Below are 20,810 nucleotides of genomic sequence, written 5' to 3'. Positions count from 1 at the left end.
ACACAGCTATCATGAGTCGTTATTATTTGAAAGTGAAAAAAATATTTGAAAAAAAAAAAAACAATTAGTTAATGAGCAAATTAATCACAATCAAACGGTTTGTTTTAATTAAATAAAATATGACAGCAAAAAACTGTGTTAATTTTATACAATTTTTTATTTAAAAAAACCTTTGCGAAAACGATGCAAAATATGACTCATTCAAAATTTCAAATACACATAACGACGCATAATTATGATATTTTCCAAAGTAAAGGCTAAGTGTCCAAATAATGTAATTTAAAATTACTTTCCACAAAGTCAAAAACCAAAAACATTTTTTTTTTTTTTTTCAAAACAAAAAAAAACCAAACTATCCATTCCTCATGTATGCAAAAGACATACAAAATTCACTTTATTTTATTCAAAGAATACCAAACAAAGAGTGTCTGTCTGTAAGTACATAAACAGCATGTTGCATGCCTATCTAATATTCGTCCCAAGAAAGAATATTTTTCTTAAACTGCATGCAAGTGTTACACAGTGCAGTAAAAGAATTATAAAACTACACAAGCGATACACAAATATAAGTCAGTACACAGGCGAATCCCATTTTTGGTTATAATTTTATTCCTCACGTCCGTGTCGTGAAATCGCTCGTACTTATCATACTTATCAACATGATTGCCACATTTGTATTTTAAAATATTCTTTTGAATGTAGGAAATTCCACGCAAGGTGACCACTAATTATTAGCAAAAAATAAAAGTGAACGTATAAAAAATTAAGTGATGGTATTAAAAAACCTATACTTTTAACTTTAATAATTTCATATTAGTTTATTTTTTTATGTATCTCAATCTAAAAATTAAATTTTGAGTAAAAATAATGTGAAAGATTAACACTCCAAAAGTTTTCAAAGCAACCATTATTTTAAAAACTCTAGATTAGACTGAATTGCCGGCGGCGGACGCACATTTTTAACTAAAATTGAAATAATTTGCTCAAAAAAATTTCGAGTTTATCATTCTGATGTATACTGAGATTCTGACCCTTATGAATTATTAATTTTGTAAATATTAGTTATTGAATTTTTATTTAATGTTAAAATATTGTATGCATTTAGGTATACAATATTTAAACGTTAAAATAAAAATCAATAATTTTTCAGTGTCACACTTATTACAAAAATATGTCACATCCGTTACATTTTTTTAAACACAGTTTTCTATAAATTTTATTGAAATGTTTGCTTTTATAAAACGTTATAATAATCTTCTTTTATATTGAATACAATATCCACGACTTTTCATTCAAAAATCTACAATATGGCTTCTAAAAGTCACCGAAGTAGAATCGATTTTTTCCGTTACATCTAATATAGAGCTTGTGACGTTGAAAGACAGATTAAAAAATCTTAATTTTAAAAATATATTAACAACTAAATACACTAGGTGTTGAATCTATTAAATATCTTATTTAGTGAAAAGTACAAAAGCCAAAAACAAAAAATGAAGTATGTGTGTCACACCTGTTACAATTTAATTGCCTATATGTATATTTGAATAAATATGATCAACCCCTGACTAAACCTCTGGTTCTAGAAAAATGGTTTTTACTTTTTTGAAAAGGGTGTTTAATCCAGACAAGAACCTCATCAAACTTTTTTTCTTTACGTATACCTTTTCAAATTTAACCTTCGCCTTCGTTGTGTTGAAGTCTGATTTCATATTTTAAAATTAGGTGTTTTTTTTAATGTCACACCCGTAACAGAAATAAATTGGATATGGAAACATAATTAAGTCTATAAACAATTATTTATACATGTTATTATTAAGAACATTATGCATTTTACTCAATATTTAAGTTGAATTATATGCACGCTTAGTAATGATAGAATAATTCATAAAATAATGTTGAAAATTGTCACACCCGTAACAATGGAAATGCCTTGCAATAAATTATTGACACAATTTATTTTTACTTAAAATTAAAGAACGTGAAAAATACATTTCATATTCACGAAAGTGGTAACCATAATTAATACTTAGATACAAAGCTACTCCAAATATATAACCTTAAAACATGTTAGATGTATCTCTCTTTTGAATTCAAAAAAAGTCACTCCATTCAACAAGCGCGGAGTATAACGACGAGTGAGTTTAAGCAAAAGAACAAAAAAGCCGCACAGACTCAATTTAAACTAATATGTAGGTAGGTAGAGTATAGTGAGAGAGATCATCTGTAATGTACCCTCATACACAATAATACCCATCCAACGGATTCGGAGAGTTAATTCAGTCGCCTCTGTAGCTTAAAAAATATTTTTGTAGATTTAGTCTTTAGTGTTTGCTGGCTGGTTCGGGTTTAACATCACTCAGCTTGGAATATAATACAACCATAACCCAGTCAAACTTTTGTGTCGCCTTCACGGCTGAATCATTTTAAAATCGACTTCTTTTGTATACACGAAAAAACAAAAATTTAAATATTATTTCGAGTTTTTTATGTAAGATTTGTGTTTTTAAAATAATTATCATTTCTTTAAATTTATGGTTTATTTGATTTAAGACGATTTTTTCTGTGAATTCTTTTCTAAACCAAGTTTAACAAAAAAAAAGAATAAAAGACATGACAAGCGCATTACTAACTCTTGTCTTGTAAAACCAGTTTTGTACCTTTTTGAATTTTTTGTACTCAACCACCAAACTGAAAAAACTGGATACGTGGTTCTGTTGGATATATTCTTTCAAAGAATTGTCACTGTGATTTTTTTTTCCATTTTCAGATACTTTTTTAATAAATCTATCTGAAATAGTTTGTATAGTTATAAAAAAAAATAATAATAAATTTTGTGTCATGTGTGGTGAAAACGAAAACATATCTACATTCATACATTATTCGCCGCCGCCGGACAAGATTATGCTTATTTAAATAACCCTAGTGTCAGTATATATGTACAAAAATACATACACTCGTAACTTATACGCATTGTATTGTACCCTATCTACATGTACATTTTTTATTTGAGTGTAATTTCATGTGGTGTTATAAATAATGAAAAATTAGCAACTGAGTCGGGCTTAAGTTGAGCGAGTGCAGTACCTACTAACAAAAAAAAAAAAAAAACGAATATAGTTTCTTTATTTACAAAACAAAAGGAAGTTTTCCATTAAAAATTACGAATGTTAATGCCGACGTATACGTCTTGATTTTTTTATTGCTTGGTATAATTTTTTAAATTTTTTATTAGCATATGAAAATGGCAAAAAAGAAATATAAACAGAAATTATAGAATAAAAATGTCTTAATTTTAGTTACGAGCACCTATCAAAAAAAAGAAAAAGCAAGCAAAAAAATAGTAACGCGTTACAAAAAAAATAAAAGTGTTGTTTTATTTTTTCAACTTATAAATTCTAATGATTAATCATTAAAAAAAAATTAACATTTGTTTACTTTTTTCGTTTACTTTACAGAAAGTAGTTAGTAGTTGGATAGTTACGAGTAACTATCCAAAAAAAAAGCAAACAAAAAAACGAAAAAATAGTAACGCGTTACAAAATAATAACAGTGTTGGTTTAATTTGTCAACTTTTAAATGCTAATGATTAATCATCAAAAATAATAATTTTTTGTTTACTTTTTTCATTTACTTTACAGAAAAAAAAATTAGTTCGTTTGAAAAAGAGCAAACAAAAAAATAATAAAATATGGCAGTGATTGGAATGGTGTCTGCCGTTTCCGGCTTCGTTAAAATTAGATATCTTTTAGATCGAGCTATCATAGATAACATGGTATTTCGATGCCATTATAGAATAACAACAGCAGTACTTTTTGTTTGTTGCATCATTGTTACTGCTAATAATTTGATTGGTGAGTATATTTCTTTTTCTTTTCTGTTAGATATTTATTTATGGGTGAAGGTTGTCTAGCTTAGATACTTTTTTTTATATGAGTTTTTTATGGTTAATAAATAGTTAATACACTTATTTTGCATCAACAGTGCAACCCAGTTATATATTCTTAATATCACTTTTCTTAATCTGTAATAGAACAAATCCTACAAAAGGAGTAAAGAAAACTTTATAGCTGCGGTTATGAAACTGCGAGATTATATACTTCTGTTATCTTTTTCTTTCAAATTTATTCTTCGTTACTTTTAACAATAATTCTAGTTTTTTATTATTTATATTCTGTGTGAGTATTTTCATTTTGGTATTTATTTTTTTCATCATGCTACAAATGTTGACACTTGTTATAATAATTTAGCTGCGTTCACATTATGTTGATTTGTGATGATTAACAAGCTTGGTCAACAATGTGGACGTGTTGATCAATAGGGCTGCTCAACTTTTGTTGACCCAACCGCAACTCGATTAAAATCGGTAAAGATCAAAGAATGTTGCGAATGTTCCAGCTTTTTGAAAGTTAAAAGGTAGTTCAATTCAAAAATGAGATTTCGCTAACATTCAATATGAACAATCACACGTCTATATTCAACTGAGCGTGTGGACGAGTAGCTTTCTGGTAAACAATAAATAAAACAATTTTGATCCACATAATGTGGACGCGGGCTTATATTTACCTATTTACTTAGTTGGTGCGGCCTTTACGTTTTTAAATTGTTCAGAAAATAAAACGTGCCACGGAACTGACAATTTGAGGATATTTTCACCAGCCATGTTGACTGCGAAACGAACTTTTATAGATTCTGATGGCTAATTTTTGGTTATTGCTTAGAAATAGGGTAAAGTTTATGAAACAATAACCCATAAGGGGATCAACTTGTAATAACAATATTATATCGACCTAGAAATGAAGAAAATTTAGCATAGATTTATATTGTTTGACTTGTTGACATCACTTTTTTACAGTTCATTAAAAAAAAATAAATAACCGAATTTATCGACTAAAAGCTTAACTCCAAAAAATGTTTGTTTGTTGTTGGATGGTTTTGAATAAATGAGAACAAAATTGTTTTATAAAAAATTCAGGGAGCACATTTAAGTTAGCTCTACTATACAATTTTTGTTTTTTTTTTTTTTTTGTAATTGCTAGATTGAAATTGTAGTGTTACTAATTCATGACAATTTTTAATTTGAGCCGAGACATTTGATAATTAAAACAAATTTAAATAACCATAACCATATGGGCTGTGCCTTTTTTATCAGCTATTCAACGAGATACATCTAAGTACATAGTTATGTCATTCTAGAAATGACAATACACGCTCTTGGGTATAGTGTATGTTTTGTTTAGATACTTACTCAAATTTGTAATTTGATAGGTACTTTAGGGCATGATTTCTTTTTAATTCTGATTTATTTTGCGAATTTACATTACAATGGGTTTGTTTATTCATATTTTTATTTTCGTTTTAGTGCCATAATAGGTCAAACTACTCAATTTATTTGTTTATAATATAATGTATGTATACGGTGGACACAAAGCTGAATTTTGAAAATTTAAAAGTTATCACAAAACTGACCATCGGGTTAATCCACGTAAAATATAACTCCAGCCTAATTAAATTGTTGGTGACACACACAAGTTATTGTTGTTCATTCAAAACCTTCAATATATGTAAATTATTATTACAGGCAGCATCACTGCAAGAGACACACAAAACTCCTTCTAAATACTAAATATTCCGAATAAAAAAAAAATGCATAAGAAAAATGTATCGCTAATAAAAAAAAATTGCATTAAAAATAAAAAGCTGAAAAATATATGCTTTAAAAATATTATTGCAAGTAAAAATATTTTACATGAAAAAAATGTAATTGTAAAAAAAATTTCTACATTGAAAAAAAAAAAATCAATGGAAAACGTGTACATTCAATTTTTTTTTTTTAATATTCGTAAGAAATTCGACGAAAATAAAAACAAATATTTAATGCATCCATTTTGAACTGATTTTTTTTTTTAAGGCAGAAAAATATATATTTTCAATAACTATTTTTTGCAAAATATTAATTTTAATTAGCAATAAAAAAATTTTTTTATGCCAAAATTTTTATGTGCAATTTATATATTTTTTTAAATTTAAAATTAATTTTTTTTTTGCTTGTTATTTTTACCACTCTGCTTTGAATATTTTATTGGAATATTGGAGAGTGGATGAATTGGGATAAGTGATTTTAAAAACAAAAATTAGCGAATAAAAACGTAGGAGCGCTTCCATCCCACATACAATTTCAACCGAAACTTTAAGATATTTGATTTGAACTTAACAATTCTATGTTTAAAATTCTTCAATTTTGTTATATTACAACTAATCTTTCGGACCTTATCCAATGCTACTGTTATTTTAGTAATCATTGTTAATTGAAAGAAAGTTAGGTACAAAAACACAAACATACATATAATATAAATAACGAGTTCAATTTTTTAACATATCATTGTGAATTCCTTTTCTTTACTCTTTAAATGAAATGAAAACTGCAAGTAATGTTAATTGACTTAAGATTTCTATAGATTTTTTTTTTTTTTTAAAAACAACTAAAGCATTATTTATTTGTAAACGTTACCTAAAAGTTTTAAGCGTTGCGTGCACTTTTATTTATCGTTGAATACTCCTAAGTTAGTTGTTATTTATATTATCAGGAATACAGAAAAGAATTTGCAATTGCAGAATGAATCGCAAAATGCACTTATAAAACCAGTGTTTTTTTAAAGAAAAATGATATTGCAAATAAAAAAAAAATCTGCATTGAAAAAAAAATCAATGCAAAATGTGTGCATTTAATATTTTTTTTTTAATATTCGTCGAATTTCTTACAATTTTTACTATTTGACCATACATTAGCTATTTCAACTATAATATTGAAGCTAATGTAAGGCGAAATAGTCAAAATTGAAAAAAAATTCAACGAATATTAAAAAAATTTGAATGCACTCATTTTGCAATGATTGACAAACCAGAGGAAAAACGGCCCATGTCCACTTTTAGTCAAAAATAAACAAATGATGAGGTACTGTAGGTACTACAAATTTACTGACAACTATCTGAATGCTTACTAATTGTCCCTAAACTTAAGTGTTGACAATAGTTAGTTTACAATTTTTTTTTTTTGAAAACATTGTCAATTAAATGCAAGGACTTAACAACTTCTTTTTGAATTTACGTATAGCAATGTTTAATTTGTCTGAAAAAAGGGGAAAAAAATAAATATTTTTGTTTGGACTCTCACTTTAAAAATGTGTACAGAGACGAAGTTTAAGCAAAATGTTTATTTAAGTTCAGACTTATGCCTTATGACAATGTATTTATGTTAAACTATGGTCCTGTGTGGAAACAGGACCATTAAAAAAAAACTATAAAATGGATGGAAAATCAGGAACATTGTTTTCAGTTTTTCGAAACTTCACTATTTAAGGACCATTCTAAAGTTCATATAAATAAAATTACAATCTATCTAACTATTTATATTAAAATAAAATTAAAATAAATAAGATAAAAACTAATTTTGTTTTCTATATTTCAGGTGAACCAATTACATGTATTAATGATGGCGCAATCCCCATTCATGTAATCAATACATTTTGTTGGATAACATACACATTTACTATACCGGGTCAACAGCATAGACAAATCGGTACCGATGTAGCTAATCACGGATTGGGAAATGAATTTGGCGAAGAGAAAAGATACCACAGCTACTATCAATGGGTTCCATTTGTTTTATTCTTCCAAGTAAAATCAAACTTTATAGCAAAAACGAAAAAAAATTCAAACTAATATTTTGAATATTATTTCTATAGGGACTAATGTTTTATGTACCACATTGGATATGGAAGAATCTTGAAGATGGTAAAATGCGTATGATTACCGAAGGACTTCGTGGAATGGTCACTATACCAGAAGACTATCGCAAAGAACGACAAAATCGAATTGTGCAATATTTTATTGACAGCCTTAATAGCCACAATGGATATTCTTTTGGATACTTTTTCTGTGAATGTTTGAATTTTCTCAATGTCGTGTTAAACATATTTATGGTGGATAAGTTCCTTGGAGGTGCATTCATGACTTATGGCACAGAAGTTTTAAAGTTTTCGAATATGAATCAAGAACAACGTTATGACCCGATGATTGAAATATTTCCAAGATTGACTAAATGTACATTCCATAAGTTTGGTCCAGGTGGATCACCACAGAGACACGACACTCTGTGTGTTTTGGCTTTGAATATTTTGAATGAGAAAATTTACATATTTTTGTGGTAATTTTGAAAAAGTTTTTTAAACAAATATTAAGATTTTATTAATTTTTTTTTGTTTGTTCAAGGTTCTGGTTTATCATCCTTTCAGTAATCTCTGCAGCAGCTTTACTCTACTCATTTGTCTTAATTTCAATGCCAACAACTCGCGAAACAGTCTTGAAACGTAGATATCGTGATGGAACTGGCAAAGAAATTGAAGGATTAGTTCGCAGTATCGATGTAAGCTGATTATATCTATTTTCTCTTTTCAAGTTAATAACATATTTTTTCTCATTTAGATTGGAGACTTTTTAATTTTGCACTTTTTGGGACAAAATTTAAATACAAAATCCTACACTGATATGTTGCAAGATTTATGCAGCAAAATTGATTGTAATAGAACTCCATCAGCTCCATCTACATTGGAAATGCATCCAATTTATCCACAAGTAGACAAATTCCACAAGGAAACTGAAACATAAATCATGAATGAGTAAAACAATTCCATAACACATTTTTAATTGATAAGTTAAATAAAATATCATATTTTTGCATTAAGTAACGAAATTTTAACGAAAAAAAATAAATTAATTAAAAGTAAAGAAGAAGACTGTTTTGGACGACTTGAAAAATGCCATTATAATTACGAGTATATGTAACTATCAGCATAGGATAGAAATACTTATACATAATCCCTTGTGTCAATGTTAATTAAAAAATAACTATGCATTTAATTTGGAGAACACTATGATCAATAATAATTATATTAGCTTAAACTATAAGTAAATTTTATAAAATAATGATTTAAGCAAAAAATCATGCAATATTATAAAAAAATCAAATACGCACATGAAACTATTTTATTCTAAATTTTTTATGTGACTTAATTAAGAAATACATTTATATATTTTGCATTAAATAAAATATAATTGCTTGTGATTTTTGATTAATTTTGATTAAAGCACTTTTTTTTGAAAAATTATGTATGTGTTTTCAATAAACGAATTTTATGTCAATTGGAAATTAACTTTTCGAAGTTTTCACAAACTTTTAATAGTAATTAGGAGATTTGCTGCCGAATTTTCATATAACTATTGTTCTACAAGATTATTTAAACTTTAAAAGAGTTAAAGTTTTCCGAAATCCTCATATTTCTTATTTCAATTTAAAAATTCATGGTGATAAAATATGAAGATAAAAATATTATTTATAATTTGTACGCAGTGATTAATGTGGTTTTAAGTACAAGTAAAGCATTCATTTTAAAAGTTTTAAAATTATGGTAAACTGATTAAATTTCGTACAGAGTTCTAAATTTTTATAAAACTCAAGAAAGTCCATTTCAATAACTGCAACTGACTTGATAGCGATCTAACATCTACAGGAGAGACCGTTTAAAAACCGAAAAAAAGAAATGAATTACAAAAATCAAAAAAGTTAAATATAATTTTTTGAAAATTGTTGTTTTAATTTGAAATCTTCTTATAGAAACTGGCTCTGACCTTTCGTCAATATTTGAGCAAAATATTGAGCCATGACTTTGTGGATTAGGCCATTATGTTGAAACTGAAGTGTTGACGAAATTCCAAAAACATATTTTGCGTTCAATTTCCCTACTTTGTTTTACAACCAGTTAAAAAAAGTACGCGACCCATTCTTGCGACTCCATTAGCTAAACAAAAGCAGTATTATTTTTTTTTTGTTAAAAGTTTTCACTATGATCATTTTTTTTGCGACTCCATTAGCTAAACAAAAACAGTATTATATTTTTTTTTTGTTAAAAGCTTTCACTATGATCATTTTTCTGCTTGTAAGCTGGAATATGTGTATAATAACACAGGTCTACAAGGTTTTTGGTGCCGAGACTATGATATACTTTTTTATAGGTTTTCGGTGTGCTGAATTCGATTCTGAAGTCAGAAATATCCTATCAGCTCCCGTTTTTGAAATATTACCGTTAGAAGATGTAAAAAAAACTACTTTTGAGGTTATGCTTTAATGTGAAGACATTTTTTTTTTAAATATAAATTATAACGGTTTCTATAAGAAGTATATTCCTTCTTTCAAGATCTTTTTAAATCTTTTCGATATCTTTTTTATTGTTCGAGATATCGTCAGTTGTTTGGGTTATTGTAATGTATAAAACAGATATCACGTTTTCATCTCCTTTTTGATAAAAACAAACTTACTTCATGTTAAGATATCTCCGGCAGTAAACGAGATATTGCAAAGATTTAAACAGGTCTTGAAAGAAGGAAAATAGTTCTAATAGAAACCGTTATGAATTGTATTTAAAAAAAATTCGTCAAATTAAGGCATAACATCAAAAGTGGTAAAAAAACGTTTTTTTTGCATTTTATAACGGTAATATTTCCAAAACGAGAGCTGATAGGATATTTTTGACTTCAGATTCGAGTTCATAACACCCAAAACCTTCAGAAAAGTATATTTTGGTTCATGTGGGGAAGATCTTGTTAACTCCAAAAAAGTCAAAAAACGATTTTTTTCGAACTTTCTAACGGTAATATTTCAAAAACGGGAGCTGATAGGATATTTCTGACTTCAGATTCGAGTTCAGCACATCAAAAACTTATAGAAAAGTATATCATAGTCTCGGCACCAAAAAAAAAATTAAATTTTGTAGACCAGTGTAATTTCTCAATGCTCCTCAGAAGGAGTTACTGCGCAAAGTTATATTTTCGTTTTAAAATTCTTTGACGTCAGGTTCGTCACGTAAGGGGTATATTCAAAAGGCCAAAAAGTATAGCATTACAGAAAATGCCAGGAAGTTTGTTTATTTTTGTAGCAACTGCTCTAAATTTATGCTTTATATACCAAGAATTAAAAGTTTGTTATTAATCGAGCAAAAACCCAAAAATGTAATTTTCTTAACCTCTAAGTTCTTGACGTCAAAACATTGAATATTGGAGTATTAAGTTAAGTTAAGAGAAAATGTTTAGATGCAAAAAAAAAGAAAGGGTAAACATAAGATTGAAGTAAAATAAAGAATAAAACAATTTCAAATATCTCCTGATTGGACAAAACTCCCCAAGAAATTCCTGTGAAGTTTTGATACATTGTTCAAGAACATCACCCTGATTTTGACTGACATAGTCTTATGCAAAATGTGTCCGACTTTAAATTTTTAACAATGGGCACTTCTTATTTTGCAGAAATATTCTTCTTGAAGTGTTAAACGGGTTGGTACTTCAGTACTTCCAGCAGTTTTTCCTGGTCTTACTCGAGTTTCTATGGACTGGTCTAAGTTAAGACATTTGTGACCATGTTTTGGGATCAACCAACCTGTCTCGCCCATGTTTCTTTTTTTTTTGAAATATTGATTAAACAACACTATAACTATTTTAGGCCCGGAAGTAAGTTAAAGCAAATCGATTCAATGAAGATGAAAACTCAGATATCTCAGAGACGAACAAAATCGAGTTAGGTGATTCTTGCATTCAGGTAAATCATATCTTTAGAAAAAAACACCAATTTATGGAAGATTTTTTAATTTAGAATTTAGGACTGGAATGTGAATTAAATGTAATTTAGTATAAATGGACCTGACTTGGGGTAGAGTACCGGAATATGTTGATAGTGTTTTTTTTTTTTTAGATATTAAAATTGAGAAGAATATGAAAAGAATTAATTGATATTAGATTAGAATGGAAAATCATGGGAAAAACCCTTTTGATTTGATCATAACATTTCACAAAATTCTTGTGTTAACTGAAATTCTCTTTGGGACATCCTATACTTACAAGGTCTACTAGAATTTTCCATGTGGATTAACTATCAATATAAAACTTACCGATTTCCCCAATCGATTTTGGATACAACAATCATTTGTAACTCTAGAGTCTGGTCTTGGGTAAGAGTAGCACCAAGCAATTCTTTACGGCTTTCTAGTATCGAACGCATTACTTTAAGTAAAGTAGTGAATTTGTAAGTTTCTCTGTCCTGTAAGTGAAAAAAAAAATATTTATACAATGGGATCTTAATAAAATATTTCATTCAAATTATTACCACATATAGTTTTTTCCATATTTCGTACCATTCTCGTAGGACTTGAGTACATTCGCTAACAACGGGATCAATTTTTGAAAGATCTTTTATGTGAATAAAGGATTTCGGAAATAAACCGACAGCTCTTGTTTTACGTGGACATGTCCCTCGATACCATTCACCGCATTCTTCTAAAATTTCAACAGAATCGCCAACATCCAGTGGTAGTCCATGACGCACTTCGCCATGCCAATTGTGAATGGCTGAAAAAGTTAAATATTTTTTAAATAATTATTTTAAATGAATGTTTTGAAATATTTTTAGTATTATTACACGGTGCAACGCTGTTTTTATGGTCGAATAACGCATACAAATATTTTTGTTATATTTTTTGTATCCTCAAAATTTTTTTTTATTTACAAAAAACTGTTTTTACAGACTTTACGCGGTTCTTCTATATTTGTGCCAATTTTGGAATAACCGTTATAATTTGAAGGGGAAGGAATATTATGTATTATCTTATCTGCTACCTTTGAGGGACGATTTTCAGCAAAAAAATCGATTTTGAAAAAAATGTGACATTAAGTGTAAGTTTTTAAATAAATCTTGAAAAAGTGATTTTTCCCTCAATTTTTTTAACTTCAACCATGTTTGATTGCATAATGAAACAAAAAAAATAAAGTTAGATAATATTGTTTTCGCACAAATTGGTATATTGCTTTATTAAATTGCACCAAAACTTAGGAATCTACGCTATTTTTTCATAACTAGAAAATATGGTTTCATTTTCTAGTTACGAAAAAATAGTGTAGATTCCTGAAATACAGATTCATGATGTGTATTGCAGGGTGTACAATAGGGTGCTCGTTATTTTAAAGAAATTAGAATTTGTATGCTCCCAAGGGCTTATATGGTTAGAAATACATACATTTAAAAAAATTTTTACAAGTCTCAAGTCTCTATCTGTATTAGTGTGGTCCACGTTATAAGGCAAAAAAATAAACCATATAATTCATTAGTTCCCCACCCATTATTTTGCTACAGACATCAATACCAACATATGCTGAAAGTTTTAGCCTTCAAAACTAAAAGGAAGAGGGCGCTCATCAGCTTTGGAATATTAGACTTTGTTACCCTTACCTTATCCTTAATATCTGATTATATCGTATTAGGACTTGGCTTGAGGTTGCAATTTGGATTAAACATGATAAGCACGCATGTTCCCGACAACCAACCGTGTCTCGATTGCCGTTTCAATTATTATTGGTTTGTGGTTTGTGTCCATTTCTCGAGGTGGACATAAGATGGCGATTTTGCGATTTAAAAAAAAAAATTAATATCTCCTAAACGGAGCGTGGAAAAACGATGGTTTTTGGTATATGCAAAAAAAAATCGAAGTGGACAAACGACAGCAGTTTGAATTTTTGGGGATTTTAGGGGAATTTCAGTGCAAAATTTGTTTTTTAAATATGGTTTTATACGTCTATTTTAAAATTTGAGTGTTTAAGACGATTTTTAATTTTTTAGACTACCTATAAAAAAAATTGCTCTAAAATTTTAGGGGTGAACAAACGAAAATTTTTGGTGGAAAAACGTGGACAAAAGGTGAACAAACGAAATAGACAAGTTTGCGTCAAAAAATTTGAGGTCACTGTTCTGGCTTCACGGAGCTTGAAGCGTAAACACACTAACAGTGCATTTATCAAGACCAGAGGTAAGAAATATATAAGTCTAGCATTTTAAACCCGACCAACAACGTCCGAAATTTGAGTCGGCTCGCTTACTAATTGAGTTAGGTAATGACCTTATTTGGATAAGAAAAGTCACCCAAAAAACTGAAAAAAAAAAACATGTCTGGAGTTCAAAATTTCGGTGTCATTCAGATCCCAAATTTTTAAAACATTTGTTAAAACATATTTAATTTAAAACAAATGCACCATTATTTTTGTAGGAATTTTATAATGCCCGCTCTAGATAAATTTATTATTTCAAATTATAATTCAATTTCTTTTAGCCCTGATTTTTCAATTGTCAGTTAGACTATCAGAAGAATAAATGTCAATATAAAAAAAACTTTTATTCCTAGAAATAAGCTCTATCTGAGGTTTATCTGACTATTGAAAAATTGGCCCTTAGTCAATATGTAAAACTACTGAATTTCTTAAGCTTTATAGTACTTATGTAAGGAGGTTCGTATTAATTTTTTGGATTATAAAAAGTATGCAAGAATTGTTTACGACTATGTATGTATATACCAATTAAACAGACATACGAAACGGAAGTGCCTATAATCACACCCATCCAGTAAAACAAATAAAGTATTCTAACTCTAACAAAGTAACAACACTCTTTTTAATGAACTATAAACAAATAGGCATTACACATATGGTACATACTTGACAATAATTAGCAGTACTATTTCCTTCTAAAAAATAAAAAAAAAAAATGTATCCATTTTTAGGTCAGTGACAAGATATACTTACAGTGTTTACGCAATGCATTCAACACTATAGCATAAGTCAAAGAAATGAGAAGAAAGTAGAAAAGAGAATTTATGTGTAGGTACTTTCCAAATGTTGTATTTGTTTTTTTTTTTTGTTTTTACAACATTGTTTTATGACATTTTTCATAATGTCACATCAGAATTTAAGACGTGCTCTAGTAAAGTAAAACACTTTAATTTTTTGTTTCTTCCGTTTTTGTCATGAACATAACAATTCGTATATATAAGAATGTACTTATAATATGCACATTGTACATAAAAACAAATGCAAAGACTGACTTTGTAGGTACCTTTTTGCAGATACATTTACCTATAGTTATTGTATTTTGTAGTTCGTTTTCATATGTTTGTTGAACTTAAAAAAAATAATATTTTATGCCTAAATCGACGGAAATGATTTTTTTACGCGACAAAATAATATAAATGCATACACTCCGTGCCTCTTGATTAAGAATAAAAAAATGATTAGCAAGAATATCTACATTTTTAAAGAAAATAAGAAACATTTAAATTTACTACAAATTCTTGTGGATTAAGCACTAGGAACTAGGCCATGCAAAAGAGTTCTGCTGGTTTGCAAGAAATATATTTAGAAGAAATTTTGTAAGATTTTGTAGGCTTTAGTATGGAAGATTTGAACAAAATAGTCTTTTACTTTTGAAAAATATCATGAAAAATAATCACAGTTCAAAATATAACAGATACTATAAAAATTAAAAATAAGTTACTCTCATAACTGATAGACTACACTACGTCACACTCAAAACATATTCGGCGGATACCTATCACTTTTTTTATAAATGCGGAAAGTTTTTGATAGTGGATTGAAAGGTATTACCAGTGAAAAAAAAAAAATTTGGATAAGGTGTTCCCATAAATCAACAAATTCAACCCTTATGATCAGTTTTATTTTTATCGAATTGTCTACTATATTATATATAATTTACCCTTCAGAACTATCTTGACACCTGAAATGTTTAAGTTTCGGAAACTTTATTTTTATACTATAAAATTTTTATTGTCCCACATCAAAATTCAATCAGTAAACGTAGGCTATTAAACTGAATTGTAAAATTCTTCTTTTTGCTATTAAAAAAATAATATTGTTAAAATATTCAAACTGCAATATGTGCTATTTTAATACCCTAAGACTGTACATGTGCACATTTGCGCATTTCCAAAAACGTACCGCTTTTAGTTGCTGAGAAAACACAGGTATGTCATAATATCAGGACAAAACTCCCCTATATGAGTAGGAATTTTTCACTTCTTGTATATATGACGGTTATTTCATACATCAGTTTCTTACAACTCTAATAGTAAATTAAGCTTAAAAAATTCCTTCGAGATTCGTTTGGTTGAGCATGAAAAATTTTTTATTGTTCCTGAAAAATTCAAATTGTTGGACGTGGTTTTTTAAATGACCGATTCAATTTTAAAGTAACGATATCACGATTTTCTTACAAAATTTTTTTCGCATACGAAACTTTTAAAAGATTTAGTTTGAAGAGCTGTTTACTGATGGCATCTGTCATAAAATGTCTCTATTAGCTCCAACAACAAAATAGAAAAGGTGCACATTGCGCATACATTTGTGTACCCAGGGTGTTTAGAGGTTAAATTTACAATACAGAAATCTCCTACCATATTAAATCCTTTAGGTCTTTATTGAATCTCAAATCTTCGTCGACGGCGACGTTTCGAAAGTGTCTACGTTCTTCTTCAGGACTCTAATAGTTGGAGAAATTTTTCTTTTAAAGATCTAATAAATAAAAAAAATCTAATATACTCGTACTTACAATATCTATTAAAATTTTAAGAGTTTTCTTAAAATTGATTTTGTTGGTTTTGGAAATTAAAATCTTCTACCTACAATAAGGGAAAACACAACATTAACTGTACTCCGCCAGTAACGCAATGAACGCAAGACCTATCCCGTTGCTTATTCTACTTTAAGCTAGTCATAAAGAAGACGGGTTCAGCTCTTAGAGGATATAATATATGGAGTGCTCGTTCCTATACCTAATACATTGTAACGCCATATACATGGATAGGGGTCGCTGTCTTCGTTTTTCAGTGCGAGTCCGGTTCCGCAGCTGTAAATAAACACGCTTGTTGATGACAGCCATCTAATTAAAATAAAATGGAGGCATGCACTCATCGAAAAACTTAAAGAAACTAGAGCCCTCTATAAAAGCTTCACGGAACTAACAACACAAGCACTCCATATATTATATCCTCTAAGGTTCAGCTCCATCTTTAACTACAATACTTTATATACAATATTTGGAACTGAAAAGGGCAATCAATTTGCAATTTTTTTTAAACCATTGACATAAGAAATGCAACAATATAAAACCGGGAGGCTTGCCGCCAATTTCTGAGGTCAATCCACAGACCACTAATGGATCTTTCCATGAAAAATGGCAACTTTTTATAACTAGGAAAAAGAGTAATAGATGGGATTTATTGCAATGAAAAACTTTTTTAGAGGCAGATAACTCTTTTTGAAGAGTTGACAAGTGTTTGGGAACTTAACTCCCAAATTGATATTTACCCAGCCAAACTTTTCATCAAGTTTTAGATAAAAATAAACGCTTAAACTTGGTTGTTTTAATGTCGTTTACGTTACGCAAAACGCAACATATGTATCTAATTTATAGTAACTATATTTGTTAAACTGAGGCTTGTGAACTCTTCATTACATAGAAGGGATGATATTAAATTATTTATAAATGTCCAAGTCGATCTAAAAACTGTTACGGCACTTAAAATCTATTTCAAACACCAAAAACATTAAAAAAAATGTATCTACGTTACAATGGAAAGTTCCTAATATATAACAGATACATAGGAGAGTAATGATACCCTCAACATAACAGCGCCGAATAAAAGAGCAACAACAATACATAACTGAATATAATCAAGTGACACATAGTGTATTTGTGCAAGTTCAAAAATAAAGAAAGAAAACAAAAAAAAAACAATACAAGAATTTGAATTAAAACAAAACGAGTAAGAACTCATGTGGACATTAAATTTTCACTTAGCCACTAACATATACACGACATTATGAATTCTGTGCACAAACATCAGATATCTTGAGAGCAACAAAGAAAAAAAGCAAAACAGACAGTGTTTCCTGTTTAGTAGCGCGCCTTCCCCTTTTTATCACAATGTGCATTTTGTTAGCATACGACATAGTACCTAGTGATAGATATATTGCGCCTACAATAACAACAAAAATAACCATAACCAACCCTTGAGTGCAAGTTTTCAAATCATAATTCCGATATACACAAATACCTAGTTCTTTTTGCAGAAATCTACTTTCGATTTCCGAGGTTAATGATTTCTGAACAATAAGTTCTAAAATACATTAAAAACATTGTTCATAGCAATGATGCATTAAGATTGCTATACATACTCAATTCAAACTGGAAACTGGAGCTTGCATGAGGGATATTAAGAAACAAAATAATTGGAAGTTAACAATTTATTAACAAATTCTTTACTTACATATACAAGTTACTTCGTACAGTTACATACATATATAATTATGGATACAAATAAATAAAAACTTGGCACACTTTTGGAATAAGAAATAAGTTAATATTTTTCAATGTTATTTCTTACAGAATTGAGATTTGCAAATTAACTTGGAAATTTCGGAACATCAAGTTTGGTTTTGAATACAAATTCATGCGGCATATACAATAAGAACGATATGTATTTCTTCATTCAAGTATGTAATTTAGAAAGTAAACCAAGAAATGTTTTTCATAACTCTGGTCAGCAAAGGTATTTTTTTGAGAGTAAATTAAAATCAGTTAGGTACCTATAGGTATTATTTCTACTGTTATTTTTAATACTTCACTACTTTAAATATTATCGTTAGAAGATGCAAAAAAAAATACTTTTGAGGTTATGCTTTTATGTAAAGACACTCTTTTTTAAATATAAATTAAAACGGTTTCTTTAAGAACTATTTTTCTTCTTCAAGTTCTTTTTAAATCTTTTCGATATTTTTTTTATAGTCAAGATATCGTCAGTTTTTTGGCTTATTGTAATGTATCAAACTTTTTGATAAATTAAGCCAAAACTTACTTCATTTTAAGATATCTCGGGCAATAAAAAAGATATTGCAAAGATTTAAAATAGTTCTTATAGAAACCGTTATGATTTGTATTTAAAAATTTCTTCAAATTAAGGCATAACATCAAGTGGTAAAATAACGTTTTTTTGCATTGCACCTGCAGAAAAGTATATTCCGGTTTTTCTTCTTCCTTTTTCTCGGCGCTGTTATGATCTCGATGTCGAGGGGATCATAACCTTCCCACGTTACTGCTTCACACTAGTGATCCGCCTGTGGGGTTCGCCGGGTTGACCTCAGAAATCGGCGGCAAGCTTCCCGGTTTTGTATTGTTCCGTTTCTGAGGCCAACTGAATGCTGGTGTTTTTGCATTTGCTTGTACCAGGAGTTTTTAGGCCTACCTTTCTTTTTATTTCGTGTTGGAACGTTATATGATATTGCTTTTTTGACGGGGTTCTCAGGATCTCTCCTTTGAACATGGCAATACCAAAGTATATTCCGGTTAATGTGGGGAAAATCTTGTTAACTTCAAAATAAGTTAATTGCCCTATATTACTGGAAGGGGCAGTTTATTTTTTATCAAAACATGAATTAAAATGAAAAGAACATATTCATTTTAACACAACGAAAACACTTATGTTCATGAAACCATTGTTAAATTTTGTTTTTTAAACTTGGAAACATGAGATCATCGAAACTAACAACGAGTTTTTCAATACCCTTTCGCTTGCATGCAGTAAAACCATTTATGTATACCAAATTGTTTTCAAAATAAAAACAAAAAATTCAAATATCCTTTATAACGTGAATTTATTCCAATCAAAGTTTTTACAGGGAAGTAGGAAAAAGTTATTATTCAAACACATAGAGAGCATTTAGTTTAAAAAAAAAAATTTTTTTTCATCTTTCAAACTTGCCGGGTAATTTCTTTCTTTGAGGACAAATTTTTCAATAGTCAGATAAACTTCAGATAGAGCTCAAGTTTTTTGTATATTGACATTAATTCTTCTGATAGTCTAACTGACGATTGAAAAGTCAGGGCTAAAACAAATAACCATTTCAAAAGTGTGTTTTTTTTTCAAATTTGTTTAAATTTTAAGCTATTAATCGGGACAAAACGGAATCATTTGAATAATAGCTTATGTTTTGGGAAATTGATTCTCAAATACAACAAATAGTGCAGAATCATCCATGGAAATAACATAAACTCATAATTTAAAAAAAGATATACATATGTAACAGATGATGGTATGTGAAATCCTCACAAACATTTTATTTAAATTAATTTAAAAATGTAGTAAAGAAAGCCGCTAGAGAGTTTTTCATTTCAGGTTAATTGGGTTAATTACAGGAAATTAACCTAATAACTCTTGTATTCCACAGCTTTGTTTTGAATTTGTTAATTAATTTAAAAGAAAGCCTTACTCTGGGGGATAATGATGGCAAATATGTCAACGTTTAATAGCACTCTCCTTTTTATTTTTCTTCAATTGTACGTTAACACTTCTACAAAACATTTATATGCCCAGGTGCACTTCTTTTTCTTTTGAGAAAATAGCAAATATTTTTTGGAGGCAACAAATACTCATGATAACTGAAAAAGTACAATGAGGGAAAAACCAATTTAAAATCACCGAAAACCAAGTTGATTCAACTATTTTTCGGAATGATTTAGCATTGAGGACGATAATTTTAAAATTAAAGTAGAACATCGTTAAAGTTGTTTGTACTTATAAACAACCTTAAATCAAAGCTGTTTCAACTTTGAACTCATTTTTTTTTTCTCTGACAAAAATGTATAGTTGGAAACGAAAATACGACTTTTTAGCAAAATTTAGCTCGATCTGCACACTAGGCTTTAACAAAAAAAAAAATTATTTTATTGTGTCTTCTAAGAACTTTTTACTTCGTGAGATGCGTTTACTTCGACGTGCAATTCAATCAAAATTTATTGTAGTTTCTTGTACATAGAACAAAAACAAATACAAAAATAACTCATCAAAAGCAGCATGTTCGAACAAATCTTT

At 28.7% G+C, this 20,810-nt stretch overlaps 2 protein-coding genes across 4 annotated transcripts in view; one reads left to right on the top strand and one right to left on the bottom strand.

Annotated features, from left to right (window-relative positions):
* Window positions 1-20,810, bottom strand: part of LOC129913096 (dedicator of cytokinesis protein 3) — a 43,757-nt gene that overhangs the window by 16,886 nt on the left and 6,061 nt on the right. For both annotated transcript variants that reach the window (XM_055991570.1, XM_055991571.1), the window contains exons 3-4: window positions 12,209-12,450; window positions 11,994-12,142 (exon numbers count right to left, since the gene is read on the bottom strand). In XM_055991570.1, the coding sequence (XP_055847545.1) occupies window positions 11,994-12,142; window positions 12,209-12,450 (391 nt within the window). The remainder of the gene's footprint in view (window positions 1-11,993; window positions 12,143-12,208; window positions 12,451-20,810) is intronic.
* Window positions 2,303-9,040, top strand: LOC129913097 (innexin inx3). Of its 2 annotated transcripts, XM_055991573.1 has the most exons (7): window positions 2,303-2,488; window positions 3,639-3,851; window positions 7,466-7,674; window positions 7,743-8,203; window positions 8,269-8,422; window positions 8,482-8,694; window positions 8,742-9,040. In XM_055991573.1, exons 2-6 carry the CDS (start codon window positions 3,689-3,691, stop codon window positions 8,662-8,664), a joined length of 1,170 nt encoding a protein of 389 aa, XP_055847548.1. In that variant the 5' UTR covers window positions 2,303-2,488; window positions 3,639-3,688; the 3' UTR covers window positions 8,665-8,694; window positions 8,742-9,040. The 2 variants fall into 2 exon arrangements, with proteins under 2 accessions (XP_055847548.1, XP_055847547.1); XM_055991572.1 differs by having other exon boundaries at window positions 8,482-9,040.

This window comes from Episyrphus balteatus, chromosome 3, assembly GCF_945859705.1.
Source record: "Episyrphus balteatus chromosome 3, idEpiBalt1.1, whole genome shotgun sequence".
Lineage (NCBI taxonomy): Eukaryota > Metazoa > Arthropoda > Insecta > Diptera > Syrphidae > Episyrphus > Episyrphus balteatus.
Note: the sequence above shows the minus strand (reverse complement) of the source record. Positions and strands in the feature narration are given on the sequence as shown.

What these genes read in the sequence shown, in the direction of transcription:
- LOC129913097 (XM_055991573.1), top strand. Translation starts at nt 3,689, where the DNA reads ATGGCAGTGATTGGAATGGTGTCTGCCGTTTCCGGCTTCGTTAAAATT. An exon ending in CATTTGTTTTATTCTTCCAA is followed by an intron (nt 7,675 to 7,742) that starts GTAAAATCAAAC and finishes TTATTTCTATAG; the next exon opens with GGACTAATGTTTTATGTACC. An exon ending in GATTAGTTCGCAGTATCGAT is followed by an intron (nt 8,423 to 8,481) that starts GTAAGCTGATTA and finishes TTTCTCATTTAG; the next exon opens with ATTGGAGACTTTTTAATTTT.